The 24,772-nt window shown below is 42.8% G+C and overlaps 2 protein-coding genes and 1 long non-coding RNA gene across 4 annotated transcripts in view; 1 reads left to right on the top strand and 2 right to left on the bottom strand.

Moving 5' to 3' along the window:
• Window positions 1-24,772, bottom strand: part of LOC127594953 (uncharacterized) — a 352,607-nt gene that overhangs the window by 150,757 nt on the left and 177,078 nt on the right. The gene's annotated exons all lie outside the window — the stretch shown is intronic.
• rnf114 (ring finger protein 114) lies at window positions 292-9,769 on the top strand. The gene is made up of 6 exons (XM_052056848.1): window positions 292-495; window positions 4,124-4,274; window positions 5,547-5,653; window positions 8,124-8,238; window positions 8,320-8,427; window positions 8,505-9,769. The coding sequence occupies exons 1-6, from the start codon at window positions 359-361 to the stop codon at window positions 8,568-8,570; spliced, it is 684 nt and encodes a 227-aa protein (XP_051912808.1). The 5' UTR covers window positions 292-358; the 3' UTR covers window positions 8,571-9,769.
• LOC127595406 (uncharacterized) lies at window positions 6,331-7,109 on the bottom strand. The gene is made up of 2 exons (XR_007961264.1): window positions 6,922-7,109; window positions 6,331-6,457 (listed from the first exon to the last, which is right to left on the bottom strand). It is a non-coding gene; the product is annotated as an uncharacterized LOC127595406 (long non-coding RNA).

Genomic DNA, 24,772 nt, shown 5'->3' with positions numbered 1-24,772 from the left:
TGCTGTTACAGATACACAATAAAGTAAAGGTGGAAAACAAATTGATTCATACAAATTAATTTTCTAATTTGAAATTAGTCATTTTATATATTGAATAGCATTGTCGAACTGTAATACGGTATACAAGACCTATAACAAAGGCAATCGATCAAAAAAATCTGGCGATATCTTGAATAGAATCATAATCTAATATGAGGACGAGCGGTTCAGAAAAGGGGTGGATGTATACATAACTATCCAATATATAAAACCTAATTCAATTGCAATTAATGACGAAGGCAGTTGGCTCCACCCGAGCCCAGGAGCGAATATACGGGATCACGTGTTTGGTGTCAACCGAACACTGGAGAGAAAAGAAATGGCGATGCTCGGAGCCTTCAGCTCTGCGCAGCACAAGAAAAATGTCTCTGACGCGAACAGCGACATGTCCGAGTTTCTTTGTCCTGTTTGCCTGGAGATATTCGACAGTCCTGTCACAACACAATGCGGCCACACGTAAGTACGATTGTCCCCACTTGACAGCAATTCGCTTTGACATCGTCTGCCGTTAGCATTGCGTCGACTTAGGTAGGAAACCGATTTGACCTAATACGCATCGACTCGGCTTGGCCACACTTTTATGGAACCTTTGATACCTCTTTCAAGGCCTTTGTGCACAGTACGGACGTGCGTGACTGTGGATCGTTTTTCTTTCGTGTTCGTTTTTTTTTATACCCACGCCTATCCACCCGACGGTGTAAACAATGAAGGATGCAGCTAATTTCATGCCATGTCTTTCGAACCTTTCTTTGGACTAAAGTTAGAACACGTCAACTTATGTCCATTGTTTGTGTGTTATGCCGTTTTGGTAATTTAGCAAAATCGCTGCTTGTTTGCTCAGTAGCAGCTTTGTTTACATCCAACAGACCTCACATGGGATTTGTAGTCTTTTTTGAACCTGTGTAGACGACGTCAAGCCCTTCAAAAGACTACAAGTCTGTGCCACATACGATTGTTTTGTATTGCACTATAGTTGTAATTTGACTGGCACTACATACTATGAAACGTTACTTGTCAGTGTACACAAAGGAAACAGGTCCTCAAATGTTTAATTTTAGTCCAAAGCATTGGATCATAATAAAGTGCCTTTGGTATCCTCATCAGTATCACTTCATCATCATAAAACTGTCAGGGCATACTCTTCTGAGACTTGGGTCACCTATTTTACACTCAAAGAGCCATATTTACATGGTTTCGACAGAAATGACAACACTGGAAGTAGCAATTTGTTTTGACAAATACAATGATGATGACAAAATAGCTACATTAGAGGAATTTAATTTCAAATCTGATATCTAGCTATTTTCCATGGTTTTCTTGATAATCACAAGCTGTCTTCCCTGAGCCGTCACCTTGTCATGGTGGAGGGGTTTTGTGTGTTCCGATGGTCCTAGGAGCCAAATTGTCTGGGGGTCGTTTGTGCCCTTGGCGGCATCACCCATGGCAAATAGGTCACAGGCGAGGGAGATTGGGTGCTGCTGACCTTGACTCAGGGCATCGTGAGTCTTTGGGGAGAATATACATGCCTTCTTTTGAGGAAGCACAGTCTGGGGGCTCTGATATGGGCTATCCTATCTCTGCGGTTGAAGTTTCCAAGGTGGTTCAAAAGCTTCTCTGTGGCAAAAGCCCTCTGGGTGGCAGCCCTTTTTAAAAGGGATGACCAGATGGTGTGTTCCAACTTTAGGGGGTTCAAACTCCTCAGCCTTCCTGGTAAGATCTATACAAGGGTGCTGGAGAGAATGGTCCATCGGAAAGTCATTTTTCAGATTGAGGTGTGAAGCATTATCTGGCTGTGGAACAGTGGACCAGCACTACACCCTTGGCATTGTCTTCGATAGTGCATGGGAGTTTTCCCAAACAGTCTACATGTGTTTTGTGGGCTTGTAGAAGGCAATAACCATGTCCCTTGGGAGTTCTCTGATGGGTGCTTCAGGAGCACAGAGTACCGAACCCACTGATACGGTCTTTTCGGTCCCCGTACAGAGTCTGGTTCCCATTGCCGCCAGAATGTCAGATTCGGTTTCTGTGATGGTTGAATTTTGCCGTTTTTATCACCTTTATCGTGAGAATTTCTAGCCACGGCCAAGATATTGAGCCAATCCATTTTGGTGGCCTTGTAAGTGCATTTCTGCTTTTTGCAGATAATGAGTTATGATTGGCTTGAGATCTTGGCCCGAGTGGAGGAGTTCATGTGGCCTTATCCATAGTTGAGGGCAGGATATAGCACGAGATTGACTGGCGGATTGGTGCAGCTTTTGCAGTAGGGCTGCCACAAACGATTATTTTGCTAGTCCACTAATCACCAACAGTAGTTGCGATTCAACTAATCTGGTCATATGTAAATCGAGGCATATCGCCTTAGGCAAACAGCTGCTCTTTAATGACTATGATTAGGTATATACAAATTAATAATATGAATAATTAAGATGGTGACTTTGATTCAACTTTGCAGCTTGTACCAGCATTCTTGACATGTTTACGAATGAGGGAGCGCCTTAAATTGTAGACAATACTGTGGCTTTAAAATTTGTGGCTGGGACTGTTTCGTGCATTTTAAAATGGAACCAAAAACACCATGCACAGTTGCACTAATATTATACAACTATCTATAAATAATGAAAAAAATACTTGAAATACCCTATCCTCTTAGCTTTGCACCTTTAGAGATGCTGTATATCAATCGTGTGATTTAACCACGACACCAAAACTACATTGTTCACCTCACTGGCTATCACCAAGAAAACAATCCCTCTAAAATGGAAAACAAGAAATCGGCTTCACGTTACCCACTGGAAAAACCTGTTAAACGATGACATATCAACAGAATAGATGGCTGCTTCTCTGTTTTAACAAAACTTGGTCCACACTCACCCACAAACCTGTCTCCGCAATTACGTGGCTTTTACCTCACTGCAGATCTATGATCTCAAAAATAAAGTACAGACATTATTAAATACATCACAAACACCACCATCCACACATAACCCGCAGAGAATAACATATGCACGGGAAAAGAAGAAATTTAAAGTGCCCAACATAGTTTGATTTGGATTCCTTCTCACCCTACCTGTTCTTGTCATTACTTGTCACATTATTCTTCTTATTATGAATTATTATCAATTATTATTTTAGAGTTTCTTTAAACTTATTTCGTATGTATCTATACCACAATAAAAAAAAAGTTGTCCTCTGAAGAGGGGGTAAATTGAGCTACACAACCAAAATGTGGTATGCACCTGGGAAAAAAAACCCTTAAAGATGAGGAGGAATGTACAGTAATTCTATCTTTAAGATAAAATAAGATAAGATCTCTGAAAACTTTATTAGTCTCGCAATGGAAAAATTCCAATTCACAGCAGAAAAGTGATGAAAGGAAGAAGGAGAAGAACAAAATATAGGAGCTGCTGTAAAGGCAGCCACTCTCACGGCACCATCTTGAAGTCAAAATAATACAACACATAAGACACAGACAGTCATTCGATCTTAACCACTTTTCTGCATCAGCTTTGTTGTATGCAGCACTAGAAATGCATACATTCTGACCAACTAGTTAAATGTGTTGAGGTCTTGTGGCAAATATGGCATGTTCCGAGTGCTCTGATTACCTCTGACTAATGCCTCCGTAATTCAGAGGAGACGCTACAATCTGGAACAGGACATTGTGTTTCATAAAACACACACGGCAACTTGTGTTTGTATTACGTTAGCATCAAAACACGATTGCTGCTGTGCATCAGCAAAACTTGCTTCCTTTTTAGATGCTTGTCTATTATTTATCCATTTTGTGTTTATATTGCACTTAATTGAATGGTGTTTGTTGTTTTTTTTCTTCTTTCTACCTACATTCTTGCTGCTGGAGGCTGTAAATTTCCCCAGTGTGGGACAAATAAAGGATATCTTATAGCACTGTGCTGCCTTGAACGGGAGGTTTTCATCATATTATGTATTTTGAAATGCGCCCAAACTATTAGACTGTTGCTAACCCGAACCAAGACATGACACTGAATTACCCACAATGCTTCTGTTTACGTCAGAGATGCCCTGCAGTACTGCTACTACGCTACTTTCTTTCCCTTCTCTCCAGGTTCTGCCAGAGCTGTTTGCAAAAATGTTTGCGTCCACAGAAACCCGCATGTGCCGTGTGCCGGGCTGCGCTCGGCCATTGTACTAAAGCTGTGGAGCTCGAAGCCCTGATCCAATCATCTGTGGCAGCATGCAAAGGGTGTGGAGCGCAGGTATGCTTTGTTTGAATTAAGACTTTAAATTTGGCCTTACTAGTGTGCCGTGGACAGTGGCGCCTCTGTTTTGAAGTAAGAAAATAAAAACAGCCTTGCTCCTACCGGTTCATACAGTGAAGGCGTTCCAAGTCTGTGTCCGTCTCACAGACTACACAATAAAGTCAGTACGCGTGACAGGTTAAATCCTTACTGTATGAATTAAACAATTATGTAGTCTGGATGTGTGCTTTGCAACCTTAACGACCATCCAACTTAACTAGCTCTATAATCTTTATCAAGGACTACTACATCGAGCTCGCTCCCACTCACAAAGGTGCTCACGACCCGCTCAGCATTTTAGCAACGGAGACTGTGTGCTTAACTGTCTCTTGATGCACTAAATGTTATTAACCACAAATACCTAAATGTAGGCATCCTATCAATCTATAAAAGTTGACGTGTCTAGAAGAATGTAACCCAAATGAAAATTCATTCCAGTTGGTTTCATTTTAATTGAAATACAAGGCTCTATGTTTAGTTGCCTCGTGATTTTTTTTCCCTCTCCCTCCCCAGCGTTTTTCCTTTCTGAATTCTGATTGTAATTTCCCCATTGCGGGACAAATAAAGTATATCTTAATCTTAATTATCTTTGCTTTTAATCCATATAGGATATTTGCAAACAGCTGCTTTGACTCGGAGAAAATAACTATCCATGTTTCTCGGTAGGTTGTGACATGTTGCAGACCAAAATAGTAACCGAATCATAATTTGTGCCGTTTCTGCATGATTTGAAGCGCTTCTGTTTTTGAATCATGAAGGGATAGTGGAGTCACAATGTTTTCCTCAGAATCCTTATGGTGCACGGTGGAACAGATTTTGTAACTGACTGTAAGTTAAGAGCAAAAAAGACACAAACCTACACACCTTCATGTTGCAAGTACTTTCCAGAGTCCCTTAGAAACTTAGAATGACCATGACAACTGCATCCACAAAAAGTAATTTCAGTCAAATCAAATATCACACTTGAATAAAATATGACCACACCAACACTTATCACTGATCTCCTCATCTCTTCTTAGCAACATCAATAGTTTGTCTTTTTAAATGGAAATGCAGACAAGTGCAACTGTAAAAGTTTTCTAGCTGTCTGCGACCCACAAGTTGCTTTTTTTTTTTTTTTTTTTTTTTTTTTACATGTACGACTTCTGTGTAGATGAGGTGGGGAGGGGGGTAAAGAATGCGGTAACCATATGATGCAAGAATCAAGTGTTGCTCTGTCTTCCTCTTTAGGTCGGCCTTTCTCAGATGAGACTCCACACGGGTGCTTGTCCGAAATACCAGGAGTACATTGAAGAAGGAGTTCGGACCACTGCCCAGAGCCAGCCTGCTATCATCAGGTCAAGAAATAACACAACAGTCCTGTTTCAAATACCACTTGCGGTGTCTTTTGCAGTCTGTCGTAAATTCGATCATTTAGAATGGCTTTTCAGCAGAGGGGGGGGGGGGGGATTAACGATACGTAGAGCCATATAGCAATTCTAAGACAAATTAAAGTTTCGATACCGCCATCTGGCAAATGCTGAAGGTTTGTGACAAAGGCAGACAAGCCTTTTTGAACAGGACGTACAAAAAAAATGCCGTGTTGTTATGCTTCTTGATGGCACCGATGACTCTCACTGATGCATTCGACTGCCCATAGCCAAAGATAAAAGAAAAAAAATCACTAGAATATTCCATCCATCGATTTTTATGATCAGCTTTATCCTCACAATGGTCTTTGGTGGTGCTTGAACCTATCCCAGCTGTTTTCAGGCAGTAGGCAGGGGGACACCCTAATCCGGTTGCCAGCCAATCGCAGGGCACACAGAGACAAACAACCATGTGCACTCACACTTAGGGACAATTTAGAGTGTTCCATTAACTTGCTGTCCATGTTTTTGGAATGTGGGAGGAAACCGGAGTACCTGCAGAAAACTCGCGTAGTCACGGGGAGAATGTGCAAACTCCACACAGGGAGGCCGAAGCCGGAATCCAGCCCTGTACCTCTACACTCTGAGGTCAACGCTCAAACAACTGGACCATCGGCCCGCCACACTATAATATTGTATTTCATAAAAATATACCGTACACCGGTGTTTTTCAATCTTTTTCGAGCCAAGGCGCATTTCTTTCATTGGAAAAATCCTGCGGCACACCACTAACTGAAAATGTGAAAAAAGTTCATGTTAACAATTAAGTTTGATATTGTTACTATAAGCGGTTTTTTTTAAACATTGAAAATTAACGCAATATTATAACACATTGAATAGGAATCAAATCAACATCAATCCAATATTTGTTGCATTCATTTTAATGGCATGTACAATATTGTCAATTAGAACTTCAACTTTCTCAGGGTCAGATTTTTTTTTTCCCTGTGACAGCCGGTTCTTTTTCTCCCGGTCGTTTGAGCTCTCCCGCAATATTGTACCAATCCCTTTTCCCATCTTCAGTCTTTGTACAATTCCAACACCATTCAAATGAATTTTCTGATGAATTTGTCGCTTGAGGTAGTCCAGCTTCCATTTAGTCCATAGTTTTCCATCGGAAAATTTGCTAACAGCTTAAGCCTTGCTGCATGTTTTGCAGAGCAGAACTTTCTCACTCGAAAAAGAAAATATCTCACCCGGTTTCACTGCTTGTTATTCTATTTGCGCATACTCCGACAGCCATTCCAACTTAAAAGAACCGCAGTTCCTTCTTATTTTGGTTTGGGGAGTCGACGTATCATGTTCGCCGACCGGTCGTTTCGCCATGATAAAGCATTTTCATAAGCGTCACGTATCGTCGCCGCACTGTTATTGTTATGGGGCAGAGAACACACGCAAGTACTGTCAATGCCCTGATTGGCTGCATAGCGTAATTGCATCGTATCGTGTGATTGGCTGGGCACCGGTCACTCAATGAATTACACAGCAAATTGATACAGAAAAAAAAGTTGCATTCTAATTCATTCGCAGTGCATTCACTGCGCCGGATAGGTTTTCTTGTGGGCTGAGAGTGTGCGACCCATGCATGCGCAGTTGCGCAGCTTATGGGGAACATTGGTGCCGTTGAATATCCGGTAAATGTAAATCGAAATGAAAGATGCCTTTCTTGTATTGCCTCGCGTCGGAGACTTCGCTTCTCCTGAAGCATAAGGCAATTTCCTAGCTGCTGCTGCTCCCTTCCGGTATGGACTCTTCCAGGCCATCGACCGCACAGGCATACATATTGTATTATTTCCCACGGCACACCTGACAATATCTGGTGTGCCGCGGCACAGCGTTTGAAAAACACTGCCGTACAGTACCTTTATATGTAATGTAAACTACAAACATCTAAGAGTAAATATGGAGTACGAACTATTTTGCAGTCTTGGACAGTTTGAAAGGTATTATTTTTCTTCTTGATAATTGTTTATTTTTTATCTTTAATCAATATAAATTTCTTAGTGTAATTACATTTAAAAAATCAATGTTCTTTATTTAGCACACGTTTATTAAAAAGACACTTATTCACGCCTTAAAATGACCAGTTAGCGTGAATTTTTCATAATTGTGGTAACCTCTTATTTAAGGTTAACCATCATATTTTAAAATAAAATGACCTACATTCGGACGTTTTTCCGGCTCCCTATTTGTTGGAGCGAAAAAAAAAAAATTAACAGTCAATAGATATCCATGGAATGATGCTCGCAATGCAAAGCAATAGGAAAAAAAATAACCTTATCTCTAAGACCACTGAAATTCTTTCATCTTGTGGTGTTGGTCTCAGTGCTGTTACTTTGATCAAAACTACAAAAAAAAAGGAAACTGTGGAACGAATGAGTTGTTTGTGTCTTTACAGTCCAGTGCCAAATCGTTACACTTTTACCTGCCCTTACTGCAACTGCCAGAACCTCGATCAAGATGGCCTGGTTGAGCACTGCACTACCCAGCATGCCCGCGATGCACGGCAAGTGGTGAGAAGTCCTTTTCGCGCCGCCGCACCAAGTGCAACTTCGGCACAGCTGAAACGTGATTTATCATTCGCGTCCGTCCAGGTTTGCCCCATCTGTGCCTCCATGCCGTGGGGGGACCCAAACTACCGAAGTACCGACTTCTTCCAGCACCTGAAGATTAGACACACTTTTTCATATGATACCTTTGTTGTAAGTCGTTGCTTTCACTGTGCCGATGATCGTGTCGACTCCAATCCAAATAACATGCGTCATCGTGCTGTGCGCAGGATTACTCTACAGACGAGCACACAATGATCCAGGAGGCTTTACAACGCTCCCTTCTGGATAACTGAAGTATGGAGAAGAAGAATCTGGAAGAGGAAAGTGGCAAAAGGGACAATGGGGATGTGATGTCTTCAAAAGGCACAGCAGCACGCTTGTACGGTCATGAGAATGGTGGATGATTAATGAGTTTCACATGAGTTTTTAAAACATGACTTTTGAGGTTTATTCTGACAGAAATAAACCGTGCGGCAGGCTTGAGGAGCATATTTTTTTATTGCTGGCGCCATCGTCTCATATCATTCGATCCAGTGCAGCCTATTGAATAATGATGAACCAATAGAACAGTTCACTAGTGAATGGCATAGTGTCATCAAACCTCTGATTTGCAGATCACATTCCTTGTTGTTGGTACACGGGTTGGGTACTACCTGTAGATGGCTAACTTGCCAGCAAACCTGACTTCGCTGAAGAGTAAACATTAATATTGTATGGGAATTTCACACTTAGTTGTTCAAAAGGTATGGGGAGGATCTTTTTCCTTTTGTGTTTTTTTTAAATACCTTTTGTGTGTGTGTGTGTGTGTGCACTCTGCAAAAGAAATATGAGATGTTTTCTCTGAATATTTCTCCCATGTCATTGTGCCAGTTAGTCTTTTTCCCCAGTTCCAAAATCACAGGGCTAATGGTTCACTCAACCAACTGAATGCAAGTGCGCCGTACTAGCATCCCCGTGGTTATTTTCATGTGGCGAATCCTTGCGCGTGTATTTTGGCCACTGGGGGGCAGTGTCGTCCCACTCTTCCAGGCCAGTGGACAGTTGATACCCCACTTAAATGTGCTCAACTGCTGAAGTAGTCTGACTACAACATCCATACACGTGCAGTTATTCGTCTTGCAGAATAACAATTGCTTCACTTATACTTGTTTTATATAGGAAATCAAAATGTTTCTCACTCTTGGATTGTTTGTGGACCACTTAGATTGCCGGTTCACGCTTCATGACTGCCAAATGTGCTGGAAGTTTGAAAATAAACAGTAGGCCAGTCTTGTGCTTCCCTATAAGTGGCAGCAGATGGTTACACGTCTTTCAGTTTATTATCACCTGATGTCAATGTTATATGTCTTAACGTCTATGTTTTTTTGTTTTGTTTTTTTGCTTTGCTATACACGATTGTTTTCCAATGACTTGTATCATGAACAAATCTATCAAGAGGTTATAGTCACTCTGCACACTGCACAATAAACCCAGATGAAGTAGCCAAACAGAATTGTTTATTCAATGACTTGAGTAGTTACCAGTTGCCATTCAAATGTGGATCAATTTTGTGTTTTTTGATTACCCTTTAAACATATTAATCACACTCCGTCTCCAGTGTGACTATTTGCACAACTTAAGGAGGACCCCTTTGCCTCAAAATAAAAATAAAATATAAAATAAAAAATCACAATGCGTATTTAAAGCTTGTTTGATTGAGACTATTAATGATGCATTTATTTGCTAAACTGTGTTTCGTACTGCCAGGGTAGTTAGTAGGAGTGTAGAATTGTACTGATCATAGGGAGTGGTGTCAGTAATTTTTTTTACTTAAGGCCACTTCTATCCTGTCTGGAAGAAATCAAAACCTGGATGGCACAAAATTTCTTGAATTTCAACGAAAAGAACACAGAGGTGATATTGTTTGGTCCCAGTGGCCCTTGTACATTCCATCCTGTAGACTTGGGCCCCCTGTCTCCTTATCTTATGTCAACAGTCTCAAACCTCGGGCCTTAAACTGGACAGTGATTTCAAACTTGATCGGCAAATTGGTGCCGTTGTTAAATCCAGCCACTTTCACCTTAGATAGTTGGCCAAAATAAAACCTCTCCTCTCTTATGAACACTTTGAGACCGTAATTCATGCCTTTGTCACATCCCGGCTCGATTACTGCAATGCCTTTTACTTTGGAGTCACCCAGTCCTCCATTAAGCGCCTTCAGCTGGTCCAGAATGCCGCTGCTCGCCTCTTGACTGGTACTCGTAAGAGGGAGCACATAACTCCTACTCTGGCATCCCTTCACTGGCTCCCCATTCATTTTAGTTATTTTCAAGATCCTCCTCTTTGTTTTCAAATCTCTGAATAATCTCGCGCCACCTTACCTCTCTGAGCTCATCCGCCCCTACACACCTGCCCGGCGCCTCAGGTTTGCGGACCAGACGTTATTAGAAGTACCAAGAACTAAACTGAGGCTCAGAGGGGATCGAGCCTTTTCTGTTGCTGGTCCCTCTCTCTGGAATGACCTCCCACTGAACATTCTGCAAGGCTCCTCGCTGCCCATCTCCAAAACCCTCCTCAAAACTCACTTGTATTCTTTGGCATTCGACTCAGCATGACTTAGATTTGTTCTTGGTTTTACTGTTAGGTTCTTTCTACCGTCTTTACCAATTTATTTTACTGTTTATTGTATATGTTAAATTGCTCCATGTACAGCACTTTGTATGCAGCGATGGCTGTTTGAAAGTGCTCTATAAATACAGTTGACTGGACTTGACTTGACTTCTCCAATGGCTAAGTGCGTTGCTCGATCTCATTCCAAACGAGCACACTTTTCATTTAAAAGGGTACAAGCAGAGAGTAAATGTGAGTGCCCAAGAAAGCTCTTTCAGCGTGGACACTCAACCAAAACTATAATGTGGCCTCTGACAAAAATCAGTGTGGCACCCCTAATCTGGAGTGTTTATTGAACCTACCACACATGTTTTTGGGAACGTGGGAGGAAACCGGAGTGAACAGACAAACTCCATACATCTCTCTCTCTCTCTCTCTCTCTCTCTCTCTCACCCTCCACTACTGATGTACTTTTAGCTTAAGTCCCTAGAAATGGCTGCAATTCCTGACAACTTGCGTAATTTTTAAGTCTTTAGTCACACCTTGATTGTTTTATTTCAAATCCACTGTGGCATTATATAAAGTCAAAATCATAAAAATTCAGCCTTCCAGACGTGACTGCATCAGACAAAACAGTAGTGCTCAGGGCAGTGCTGTCACACGGACAAATGTGTTGCCTTAATTGTATTTGTTGCACCCAGTTGTGCTAAACATATGATGCAACTTAAGCCCTTTGGTGTGTGTTGTCTATGGGGAGAGGAAACCCTCTCATCTCTGTGCAATTATCTTTGCTAAATGATATTACACTTTCTCACCTAGCACTGCAGAGAGTCTCACCCGCCGAACTTCTTGATGTGGCCCCCCTTTCTAGTTTTGCTCTCGGCAGATAGAGGGGAGACGTTAGCTGTGAGAGAACTAACGAGATACTCCAATGCTCCTGGGCAGGAAGGAAGTGGAGCCGAAAAACACAGCAGCGAGAAGTCTTTCTTGTCTGTTTGGTGGCGGAGCTAAAAATGGAGAAGGGGGGCAAGGTAGGGAATAGGAAGAAAGACAGGAAAAAAGGAAGAGAAGTGAACACATCGAATAAAAATTTCATAAAGTTCAGTGTGCGGTGTCTTTGATGCAAGCCTTCGCGACTGTGTGGAGTCTGCAGGCTCTGTGGAGGCACCAATTAATGCGACATGTAGCCGGAGGCCTGCTGCAAGAGGTGTGTCGCCCCTCCACCCCAACCCCCCAGCATGCCGCACCGTCACTCTACATCTAAACACCCTTCCTGCACCAACCTTTTGTTGTCTTTTAACACACCTAATTTCCTCCACCTTTTTCTCCTCACATTTTCAACTTGCATGTGACCTTGTGCAATTTTTTGGGATTCGTGTGGAACCACGCTGATGGCCTAATACAGCTGGGGCCAGATGTTTTTAACAATTTTTTTCTCTTTGACTTGCGAGAGGAAACTTGAGTTATGATCGCTGTAGGGTGGACGTGAAGTCACTTCAACTCACAACACAATAACAAGCACTTTGATGAGAAGAATTAAAAAAAGAGTTACACATTGTAAAGACACATTGTGTATTTAAAGCACTCACATAACGTTGCCTTGGGAAAACGTGCTTAGCATAATGCCAACAATGCAAAAAGATATTGACATGTTAACAGATAGCATTGATAGTCACGGTTTTAGAAGCAACACAGACTAACACAATTGAGGAGCATGTCAACAGATAATATAACAATGCCCACATACATACATACATACACGCACACACGCACGCACGCATGCACACACACACACACACGCACACACACACACACACACACACACACACACACACACACACACATGCAGTATATACATACAAAACGAATAATATTACATATTCCAGATTCACTTAGTACTTTACATCAATTGTGTGCATGATTATCAAACTTTGATTAAGAATAAAATCAATCAAAACTCAGGAATCTGTTGCGAAAACAGACAAATAACATGACTGATATTTTTAATTATAATACAACTTTTGAGCTTTCCACATTTACCCAATTCCAAGGTCCGATGAGCATTTGCAAATATTTTATTCTTGACTTTAAAAATTAAAATGTAACCCTTTCATGCACAAATAATGATAACCTACATCAGGATTTTTTTCCTCTAATGTCTTTGTTAGTCTTTAGGCATAAACAAAAATACCGGCATTGGATGGTAACACACATAAGGGTCCACTGTCGTGGTTGATGCACAACTGTGACATTAAGATTAGTGAATATAAGAGAAAACAACATTCGAATAAATGTCCACTTTAGTAACCGCTGTCCCACTGACCAGGGTGTAGTCCATCTTTTGTCCAAACCCAGCTGTCATTGGCTCCAGTCCCCCGCAACGGCAAACAGGCAAATAGAAATAGAAAATGGATGGACGGATGGTATTTTAAATAAACAATTGTGGCAGGAAAGTAGGGAAGTTAAAATAACAAATTTTACAGGAGGCTTGATAATTTCAGTGCTTGGGAGGCCAGATTAAAGAACACAGTGAGCCATATGTGGGTATGTAAGAGTCTGCCCACCTCTTTTCTATAATATGCAGAAACTGTGACAAGCGGCAGATTCTCTTCAAATGGCAGAAAGTTCTCAGCATGTCTCTCTCCTTGTAATTTTGCTGAGCAGGTATCTGCCACAAGGGTGCAGGCCTTCTAAGAGGAGCGCTGGGAGTTTGTTCACCGCAAAATTCCTCAAAGTCAGGAGAAATCGGAAGAGCCCGGGAATCTTGCTACCCGGGCGCTGCAGCGAAGTTGGTGCTCTCAAATGTTTGAACGGAAAGTGCCAGTGGCTTCCCCAACTTCAATACTAGATTCTGCACCAACTCCTCTTCCGCCTATAAACTCATAACGGCCTACCGCCTGCCTCAACCACACACACAGACACACACACACACACACACACACACACACGCACACACACACACACACACTCTTGTATATGTTGCTAATCCACGAGCAACTCGGCCCAACTTTGTTGAAAAAAGACCTGCAACAAACAAAATTCACTCTGTATCAGCTAAAGAGCAACTTGTGTTGATATTTGCAATACATTTGGGCAATTTTTGTATATCCTTTCGAATAAGGGATTGCAAAAGATGCGTCGTCCTTGAATTCTGACTTTTGGAGACTTTTGTGGGGTGGAAGGATATTGGGGGGGGGGGTGGTTAGGTGTTTGAAATGTTTCAAAATATCCATGATGGTGCAAAAATGGCAACAATTGTTATTATTATTACTTTTTAAAAATAGTCTTCCCAATAAGAAATTGGAAAAGATGAGTCTTACTTGAATTCTGTGGGGGATGGAGAGGGCGGGGGCGTTAGGTGCTTGAAAAGTTTCCAAAAATCCTTGATACTGCAGAAATGTTCCCCTTAAAGTGAAAACGAGCATCAATGATTCATACAGCTGTCAAGAGAATTGCTAATCATTATATTACCTACTTATTTATTTATTGGAGATCCGCACTGGCGCTGTACTAATATTTGAAAGTTGAGTCCTCTAGGGTGTAAACCCAAGTGGTGTTGTGGGGTGGGGGCAACGTCCCATGTGGGTGTCACAGTGGAATAGTGCGCCGAGTGAGGCGAATGGGTCGAAGTTTTAGTCCCCCTCCCTCTCTTTACCCCAGCAGACCCGGCAAGATGCGCATGTATGCGTGTGGAACTGAGCGAGACCCGCAGCTATTATTCTCCCATTAATTTTTCCATTTGAAATCAAACCTCGGCGGGCCTTCATGGGGGACTCAGAAGAGGAGGAGAGGACGAACGTACTGATAACCTCATCGCGAGGGGGTTGAACAAATGTTGGCTGTAGCAGCCGGAATGTCCAACAGGGGAGGCCATTACTCTTTCAAATGAGGAAAAACCTCGACAAAGTGTTTCCTCTCTCTCCAAAGTGGTTTAGGAAATATCCAGAAACCTTATTACGGGAGTTTGAGATGACACATTTGGGATACAGTATATTCATTTGGACAGTGGAATTAACTGGATGTGGAGAGTAATTTATACAAACACATTCATGAAGAATTTCATTTTTCATAAAAAATGCAGGGAAACCAATCAATACACAAAGACGGTGATTCTCAAAGTTTACCACCAGTAGTACACAGACTCTCTCTTTGTGGCATGTATGTGCAGACACAGTTTTCAATATTTACAATGTGCAATATACCGGTAACCAAATATTACAACGAAGCTCGTAACTGTAGTTATTTTATGATATTTTTGAAAAAAAAATTCAAAATCCTGGAGAGTGGTTTTTTTTCACTTTTCATGTACATTTTTTTTGCTTTTCAACTAGATGTTTTAAGTACACTTGTATTTAACTTTGAAGTATATCACATTGCATTTGCAGTTCATCTTTGAGAACTGTATTATTCTAAACACAAAGTGCAATTCGATTTGATTTTATGTGCATTGTAACTGAATCAATATTGAAGTATGGTAGTTTACCTCTGCTTCATTTTCATGACTACTTAGGCATATTATGTTATTGTAGTTGAGCTTTGGTACTTGGAGAGCTCAGTATTTTTGAGGTGATATGTGGTGCTCACAGTTAGAGCCGCTCTCCTCTCATCTGTGATTTACCATATTTGTGAATTGTGCTATAATTCTGCTCTTTAATGAATGATAACTGCAGTGGGGAATCAAAACACGTTGTGTTCCGAGCAGGCTATTGGAAATGATCTGCGGAACAGATGGAGAAATTCAAAGTGCATGGAGAAGCTGTTGCCTAAAGTGCCGTTTGTGTGGGATTAAATGATGTTGAGTGCAGGGAAGGAATTCTCCTCGATTTGCATAAAATCACTCTGATTTAACCAAGAATGTATTTATGTTATCCCAATTCATACATTTAAATGCCAATATGTTATCAGAATAGATGACAGTCAATCTCTTTCTACTTGAAGTGTTCAAATTGCTGCTGATCACTAAACTTCTCAAACCAGCCTCACACCCTCCATGTTTTCATTCACTCGGAAAGGACCTGTTGGCCTCCATTCCTCCACTCTCTCCACGTCCTTGCGTGCACACCGTCTCAATGAGTCTCCTTCAATTCCAATCAGCGTGCTCCACCCCGCTTTCTCCATCTTTCTTTGCAAAAAAGCGCCAGTGCTTGCTAATCTGTCAATCACAGCCTGTCCCGTTGTGGCGCTGACGGGAGGTCCACGACGGTGGGCCCGACACCTCCGGCAGCTCGCTGCTCAGAGAAGCTTGATGATTAACCAGGCAGGTAGTGAGTCAAAGTGCTGACAGCAGAAACACACTGACAGTTGATTTGGAAGACAATGGGCCCGCTCCCGCTATTTAACTTGTCAGGGCAGTCAAAGCATCTTTTGCATGAACCCATGTGTTCATATCAGGAAAGATGCAAGACGGAGAAGTTTGTTTGCAAAATTTTTAAATGCAGAGGAACAAAAAAAAAGATACTGTTGTAGTTGGGCGATCAGTGTGGGTAGAATGGGGAAACCTCATGGCTTTCTGTAACTACTTACCCAAAAAGTGAAAGCAAACGGGGATGCATGGCAACACGGAATAGGAATCTTAGAGCCATCCGTATGTTCTAACGTGGTGTTTCCATACTCATATTCAGTCAAGGCACTTATTTTACATTAGAAAAATGTCACAGCACATCACTATTGAAAAATGTGAGAAAAGATACAGCTACGGAAATAATTATGTGATCGTCACAATTTATGAACATATTGTGGTGAAGTGATTGCGTGTGTAGTTTAATGCCAGGCTATTGTTTTAATATGTTCTTGTAAAAATGGCACCAAGCCGGTTAACAGGCCCTCCTGCCATCTAGTTAAGGAGCATTTACAATCAAATCCGTAAATATTACGACATTGACAAAATTCACTTCGTTCTGTAAACGCAACCACAAAAGATATAAAATGAAAGGTGTCAGATGAGCTTTCCTGGTAGGATTTCAGCTTGAATTTGAGGATATTTACATCCAAATTAGGTGAATGGTGTAGAAATTACAACCGTTTATATATTTGCCTCCAACTTTTGAAAGAACTAAAAGCGACGGGACAATTCGCTGCTCAGTTGTTTCATATGCACCTGCCAATGGAACAGTTTCGCTGAGAAAAGTTGCAGGAATAGTTCTGATTTGGGAAATGTGTTTATCTGCTAATTTTCAGCCAAATATGTCAGAACTCACTGGATGGCCGGTGCAGTCGTACAATGACCCTAAGCCTAAGCATACTGTGAGAGCAACCAAAGAGTTTTTGAAGGCAAAGAAGGGAAACATTTTGCAATGACCAAGTCAATCACCTGAACTGAATCCGATTGAGCATGTTGAGCCAAAACGATTTGTATCCATGTCCCACTATTTACAGATCTGAGTGTACTTGTTCCACCTGTCAAGATACAAGACTGGCACCGAAAAATGAACAAAGCTACACCATTTTTAGTGCATAAATAATAATTTCCACACCAATTAAATTCAATTGAATGATTTCCCAAACGTGACAATGTCTCAGCCACACTAATGTCTCAGTGATTAGTAATCACTCCTCTAACACTTCCCAATTATTAACCGAGCCTGCAGTGTACCATTCATATTCAAAAACGTATTCCCTCCCTCCACTTCCTGTGTTTTGTGTCTTTACATGACGGAATGGACGATGCTGGCACATCTGTCAGTCAAAGCCCCCCCCCCGATCCTTCTCCGTCGTCAGCCATCCATGCAGCTTCACTCAATCCGGAACCTCCTTAGCTCAATGAGTAACTAACCCGCAGGTATTGAATCAAACTTGCTGACAAGCAAGTAGAATGACAAGAGGGGTGGGAAGATAGGGACTGTGTAGGTGGATGTAGAGAAAGAGAAAGAGGGAGGAGGCTGGGGATGACAATCACATCATTTTGTGGCCCACCTTGCTGACATAACCTTTAACTTTGCAAAGAAAGATGGCTCGCCTTTTCGCCTTTCCTGTTCTTGCAGCCCCCCCCCCCCCACCCCGCAACCGCCATCATTTCTCCCACTCTCAATGGCACCCTTTGATGGGCTGTCCCTCTGCCTCATCCCATCTCCTTAGATGGTTGCTGTCAGCGCTGCCATCACTGGCCAGCTAAACATTAATGACTTTCTCGCCTGACAAGTGTTGGCCGGACAAAATTGAGGTGAAAGGGATACTTGTGGCCAATCCAAGGAATGAAAAGAAGAAGTGATTGCTTCATCTGCTTGACAGATCCTCTTTGGTCTCTCTGAACTTGCCTATACGTATTTGTGCTATCAGCAGATTCTGGGCTCCATATGACTGTTTTATTGCCCTGTTTTTCCTCCCCGTTTTGGAGATGGGTCCCTTTGTATTGTCATTGCCCCTCATCCTTCCTACTGGCATATCTGACATTCCTTCAAGTATGTGTGCATGTCGGTGTGCGTTTTTACCAGCATGTGTGGGCTCATGTGCACTTCCCTTGGACACTTTTTTGTGTGTCTTGGAGAACGCATCCTGGACTTTGATGCTGCTGCTGGCAGTGGTGATGGGGGTGGGGGTGGTGGGGGGGTCACAGGGAAGAGCCAGTCCAGAGGGATGTCCTGTGAGCGGAGATGAGGATGAAGTGAGGAGAGGAGGGAAGGAGAAACAGCATGGTCTGGTGATCGGGATATACTGAAGGACGAACAACACGAGGCCAGAGAATTAAAGCATTTAGTAGGGCATGGAGATCACGCTGGATTTCATCAATGGTCTTGCTCAGCCACGGCTGTATTGCCACTGTCGTCAGTTCTTGCTTGTTCTTGGGGCATTTTCCTTTAAAGTGAAATATATGCTCAATTGGATCCATGTCAGGTAATTGAATGAGCTAGTGCTTAACAGTCCACCTGTTCAAAAACCCTGTTGATACTTTCATGGTATACAATACATTCATTCATTCATTCATTCATCTTCCGAGCCGCTTGATCCTCACTAGGGTCGCGGGGGTTGCTGGAGCCTATCCCAGCCGGGCAGTAGGCGGGGGACACCCTGAATCGGTTGCCAGCCAATCGCAGGGCACACAGAAACGAACAACTATCCTCACTCACACTCACACCGAGGGACAATTTAGAGTGTTCAATCAGCCTGCCACGCGTGTTTTTGGAATGTGGGAGGAAACCGGAGAACCCGGAGAAAACCCACGCAGGCCCGGGGAGAACATGCAAACGCCACACAGGGAGGCCGGAGCGGGAATCGAACCCGGTACCTCTGCACTGTGAAGCTGAAGTGCTAACCACTGGACTACCGGGCCGCCCGGTATACAATACAATACATATTTATTTATATTTTTATATTATTTTTTTACCTTTTTTTTTAAACCATGATGGAACCTCTTTCATTGGTGTCACGTTGCAAGGTGGTGGTGGACCCTAAAAAGCAGGCAGGAGTTGGGTGTATTTGTAGAAGTGTATTGATAAAACACAGAAAACTAAATCCAAAACAAAGTCATGAAAACAAAACGAATCCAAAGTAACAAACAAAAACCATGGCAGAAACTAAAAACTGTGAGTGTTCAGGCAGGAGTCCCTTTATACAACTCATATTTACATAATGACCAACAGGTGTGCAACTGCAGGGGAAGCCCTACAGTGCCACCTGTTGGTCCCAAACCAAATAATGACAATTGGCAGCTATTCATGCCCACGTGGCCATGGAGCAGCTGATCAGCCATGAATTTTGGTCTTTTCGAAGGTTTACATACTGTTGTCATTTCTACACCATTCACCTGATTTGGATGTAAATGCCCTAAAACTAAAGCTGGAGGTCAATCGTTAAAGCACATTTAGAGCCAAAATTATGATAACTGTGTCCATGTCCTCATATTTATGGCCCAGACTGTATACCAGATCAACAATAGAGCCTCAATCCTGATTTTGAACTCAGGTCTATTTGTTTATAATGTTCTTGTCTTAATTCTGCTGTGTTGCTACCGCCGGACTCCCGTGGCTTGTGCAAAATCTGCTCAGGGTCCCATATCGCCCAATGGGTTGTTACTCAGGCCAATAGCCTCTCTCGCTTGGTCTCTTTTGAAAGATTAACTCCTCCAGCTCAAGGGAGTCAATGGCTAATGCTAAGTGGACACAGCACAGTTCCGGCTTCACATTTCGGAAGTCTGACCCTTTCAGGGGATTACGTTGCCACTCCACCAAGAACACTTTAAACTCTATGCATTTGAGCCTTTTATCAAACTTTGGTTGCTTGTATGTTTTCCAACCAGCATTCCTTTACTGGAGAGCCACGGGACTCCTGGGGGGAAGCTAGCCACTCGCCTGGTTTCTCCCCAGGCAGCTTCTATCTCCTCCGGGTTCTCAGAGCAATGATTAACCCGGGTTCTGATCAATGCTTTTGCTGACTCTGATTCATCACTGGCGCCTTGCAGCTGCCATGTAAAGGAAGCGTCAACTCTGTGCTACTTGTGACAGCGCATACCCACTCCATCAGTTTCACAAGGCTGCACGTGCACACGCACGGGGGTGGCCAGAGCAACAGGAGCACGTGACAATGCCGTGTCATCTAGCTTTTAAAAATATCTCCAGTCCTGCCATTTGAATGATTGTAGATTGATCACCCATGTGCCGTTACATGTACCACTTGGTCCTGCAGCTGTGTCCATCAATCTCGTCCATCTTGCCCAATATTAAACAACCGTCAGTAATTTCATTTTAGTAGTGAGCCCTTTTTTTGCTTCATTATTCTAGACAGGCATCGAGAGAACGAGATAAATATAGGGGACAAGCGAAAGGAGGAGCCAAGAGAAAGATTGACATCGCTTGTCACCCGCTGGTGCTTTACCTTGACAGCAGGGGAAGCCCTGATTTCCTGAAGATGACAAGATGCACAATGGCTGGGTGTTCTGTCAGCACATCCTTCTCACACGGCCCGGTTAATGATTCTGCAGCCGCAGCCGAACTGGAAAGCGGAATGAACCCAGGGAGCCACTGGGAGGAAAAGGAGGTTGAGTGGCTGGCATTCTCCTCCATTTAAGGTGTCATTACAGCCGCATTAGGAAAGATGGTGTGGTTTGTCTTTTTAATTGCCCTCTGTCTGAAATCTTCATAGTCCACTAGTTGTTAGTGAGGCAAAACAAAAAAAGAACATGTCACATATGTTTCACTGTCAACCACATTATTAGTCATAAAACTAATATGGTACTGTGGGTAAATTGAATGCTGTGCATTCTCAACTTTAAGTCAAGTCAAGTCAAGTCAACAGTATTTATAGAGCATTTTCAAACAGCCATTGCTGCATACAAAGTGCTGTACATGGAGCGATTTAACATACACAATAAACAGTAAGACGAAATGGTAATAAAGGCGGTAGTCTTTCTTTAAAAATATTAGAAGCCATCTCAGGGGACTCGTATGACCTCAGGCTGAAGGCTGCGGATCGTGTAAGGATGAGTCAGAGAATAATTTATTGAAGTACAGTTGGTCAAATAAATGAAATGAAGCCCAAATGAACAAAATTAAATGAATAATAACTAATAGAATAATCAGTAGTCATTCGTGTCGTGAATGGAAGATGTATGCGAGGGTGTTGAAAAGTGCAAACATTTTTTAATGTTAACGAAACACAAGTCCAAATAAGGATGGGAGTGCTCCGTGCTGTTGCCGGGTTGGGGCAGCTGAGGCTGAGGAGAAAATGCAACACGTGCTCCAAACATGACTTAAATGGGACTCGGACTCCGCAGGTGTCTCAAGTCGGGGCAGACATGGCACCTCCAAAAGGATCTCAGCATCTCAAACCTAGATCACTTAATATTTGGAAATACACCCTTTTGGGCAAAAAAAACCAAAAACTGAAATCCATCACTTCCTGTAACCATCAACACGTTTCTTCCACCTTTCTTTTGTGCCCTCCTTTCCTTTGACAACTACTCTGAGTCTCTTAGATTTGAAGGGCACCTTTTCTGCTGTTTTGAGATCTCACCACAAGTGTTTTTGTGGGATTTTGATCTGGACTGACCGTTGGCCACTTCAAAACTTTCCGACACTTTATCTGAAGCAATTTTGTTATCAATTATCTCTGATACTAGGCCCTATACATTGCCACTAGAGCTGTCAGTTCAGCGCGTTTTTATTGGCACTAATTTAAATGAATTTTAACGGGATTACATTTTGTTCTCGCGAGATTAACGTGGCACACGTCACAGCGGATGTTACGTTGCTCTATAAATAAACCAGAAACAAAACAACAAGCGCGCTGGATAGGTCCACACACGTTTGTTTGCCAGACACGGAAACTGATACTTAAAGAGTTTATGAATGGAAAGTTTACTTTTAAAAAGTTGCCAGATTGTTCCACTGACAAGACCAAAGTTACCTGTATCATACAGGTATACGATGTATGCCACTGACGCGATTGTTACTTGTTTGGAACTATTTTGTTTGGAAGGTTACAGTGTTCCGTGTCCATATAAACACAGAGGGTGGAGCTTCTTGTGTTCGTCTGACAGTGATGGTGAAGTTCAGCGGTGCAGTGGTAGCGACCTAGCGAAAATAAAACGTTTTCAGTGTTGTCATCGAACCAAGTGTTGTCATCCGAAATGATGTCTACACAAAACCGTAGAGAGACTTCCGTGCAAGAAGGACCAACAGAAACAACAGAGCCTGACTGCTGTGTTCAAAGCAAATTTGAGAAAAACTAAGTATGCAACAATGGCTTAAATCCACTATAGGCTGAGTACTAGTTTACTTTAAGGGGAGTTCACACGGCACACATTTGCTCCGGCGCTGCACCGATTTATTTTGTTGCGATATATTTTGCACCGCAGCAAATTGTGTGGAGCATTCACACGTACAAAGCCGCTCAGCATGTTAGCACTGGTGCAGCGCTGATGCAGCCCCACTTGCGTTCACATGGCAGTTTCTGCAGCGGAGCAAAACGACAGAAAACAAATGAGTTGTCGTGTTGTTGTTTTTTAAATGTATACACAACTCAATTGACTACTGGACAGGCACGTCCTTCTCCTTCTCGGTCTCTGTGCCTTCTGAGAGTGACCGCCCACGAAAACGTAAATCAACGATGACTTCAATGACACTCAGAAAAGCAAACACTAATGCGCCAAACAGAAAATCTAGAGAGGAAATCACAAAATAAATTATATAGGGGTGGGGGGTTGTGAACACAAAACAAAGTAACAAACTACACAAACAACTCCGAGACAGTACAGTCTCCTACAAAAGGAAAGATGTTACCAGCCAAGTCTTGTGCCGTTATTAAACAAACACATGACGGAAGTCCGACAGAGTACGAAAGCAACGCATTCTCGCCATACGTACTCTTCACAAGCATTTGCTCCGGAGCAAATTTTTAAACCACCTCCCTGAGGTGGATCAAATTTGGTCCGGTGTAAGCCTTTTTCTGGGGCTACGCCGGAGCTAATTTACACGTGTGAACGCTCTACTGGGGCAGCCCCGGCGTAGCACCGGACCAAATCTTGCCGTGTGAACACCCGTTTAGATATGCATTTTATAATGTTATATTGCTCTGTTTTGATTCCATACAAAGAGCTGTTAAAGCAGCTGTTGTGTGACAAAATATTTTTTTCACTGTTGTTGATGGACAGTAATATATTAGTAAGAGATTATGTGTGAATAACTGCTCCAAGTGAGAAATGATCATGTAAAATTGAAAATCGAAATTGTTATTTCAGTAAATATTTGCATTTTGCACGTAGACAACTGATTCATGATTCCAAGTTGATGAGAGCATTAAAATGGGGGAAAAGTAGGACAAAAAAATATAAATGGAAATTCAGAAACGATAAAAAATGTGTGATTAATCACGATTAATTTTTTGTGAATTTTAGTTAATTATGACAGTTGCATTTTTAATTAGATTAAATATTTTAATCGTTTGACAGCTCTAATTGCCACACAAAATTCTTTGGTAGTTTTCAGATTTCATCGAGGCATCCGGTACCAGAAGCATCAAAGGTGAATCACTCCAGACATTTCATTGCTAAGGCAAAATAACCTTTTTTTAAAATTTCAATTTAGTTTTCCCAGACAACTTAGGTCCTAGGATCATTGGGACACACAAACCCCTCCACCACGGTAAGGTGACAGCTCACGGTCTGGGGCTTTATGCCCCTGGCAGGGTCACCCATGGCAAACAGGTCCTAGGTGAGGGACCAGACAAAGCATGGCTCACAAAGCCCCTTATGAAAAATAAAATCGATGGTACTCAGTTTCCCTTGCCCGGACGCGGGTCACCGGGGCCCCCCTCTGGAGCCAGGCCTGCAGGTGGGGCTCGTTGGCGAGCGCCTGGTGGCCGGGCCTACACCCATGGGGCCCGGCCGGGCTCGGCCCGAAGAGGCAATATGGGTCCCCCTTCTCATTGTCTCACCACCCGTGGGAGGGGTCAAAGGGATCGGGTGCAATGCGAGCTGGGCGGCAGCCAAAGGCGGGGACCCTGACGCTCCGATCCTCGGCTACAGAAGCTAGCTCTTGGGACATGGAATGTCACCTCTCTGGCAGGGAAGGAGCCCGAGCTGGTGTGTGAGGCAGAGAAGTTCCAACTGGATATAGTCGGACTTGCCTCCACACACAGCCTGGGTTCTGGTACCATTCCTCTCGAGAGGGGTTGGACTCTCTTCCACTCTGGAGTTGCTCACGGTGAGAGGCGCAGAGCAGGTGTGGGCATGCTCATTGCCCCCCGGCTCAGTGCCTGTACATTGGGGTTCACACCGGTGGACGAGAGGGTTGCATCCCTCCGCCTGCGGGTGGGGGGACGGGTCCTGACTGTTGTTTGTGCATATGCACCAAACAGCAGCTCAGCATACCCACCCTTTTTGGAGTCCTTGGAGGGTGTGCTGGAGAGTACTCTTGCTGGGGACTCCCTTGTTCTACTGGGGGACTTCAATGCTCACGTGGGCAATGATGTGGCC

Source organism: Hippocampus zosterae, chromosome 2 (genome assembly GCF_025434085.1).
Source record: "Hippocampus zosterae strain Florida chromosome 2, ASM2543408v3, whole genome shotgun sequence".
NCBI lineage: Eukaryota > Metazoa > Chordata > Actinopteri > Syngnathiformes > Syngnathidae > Hippocampus > Hippocampus zosterae.
The sequence above is the reverse complement of the archived record's forward strand: the minus strand, read 5'-3'. Positions and strand labels throughout refer to the sequence as shown.

Bases quoted from the DNA above. Each gene is read 5' to 3' on its own strand.
- rnf114 (XM_052056848.1), top strand. From the start codon at position 359: ATGGCGATGCTCGGAGCCTTCAGCTCTGCGCAGCACAAGAAAAATGTC. The intron at 496-4,123 runs GTAAGTACGATT...CCTTCTCTCCAG, and splicing joins ACAACACAATGCGGCCACAC to GTTCTGCCAGAGCTGTTTGC. The intron at 8,428-8,504 runs GTAAGTCGTTGC...TGCTGTGCGCAG, and splicing joins TTTCATATGATACCTTTGTT to GATTACTCTACAGACGAGCA.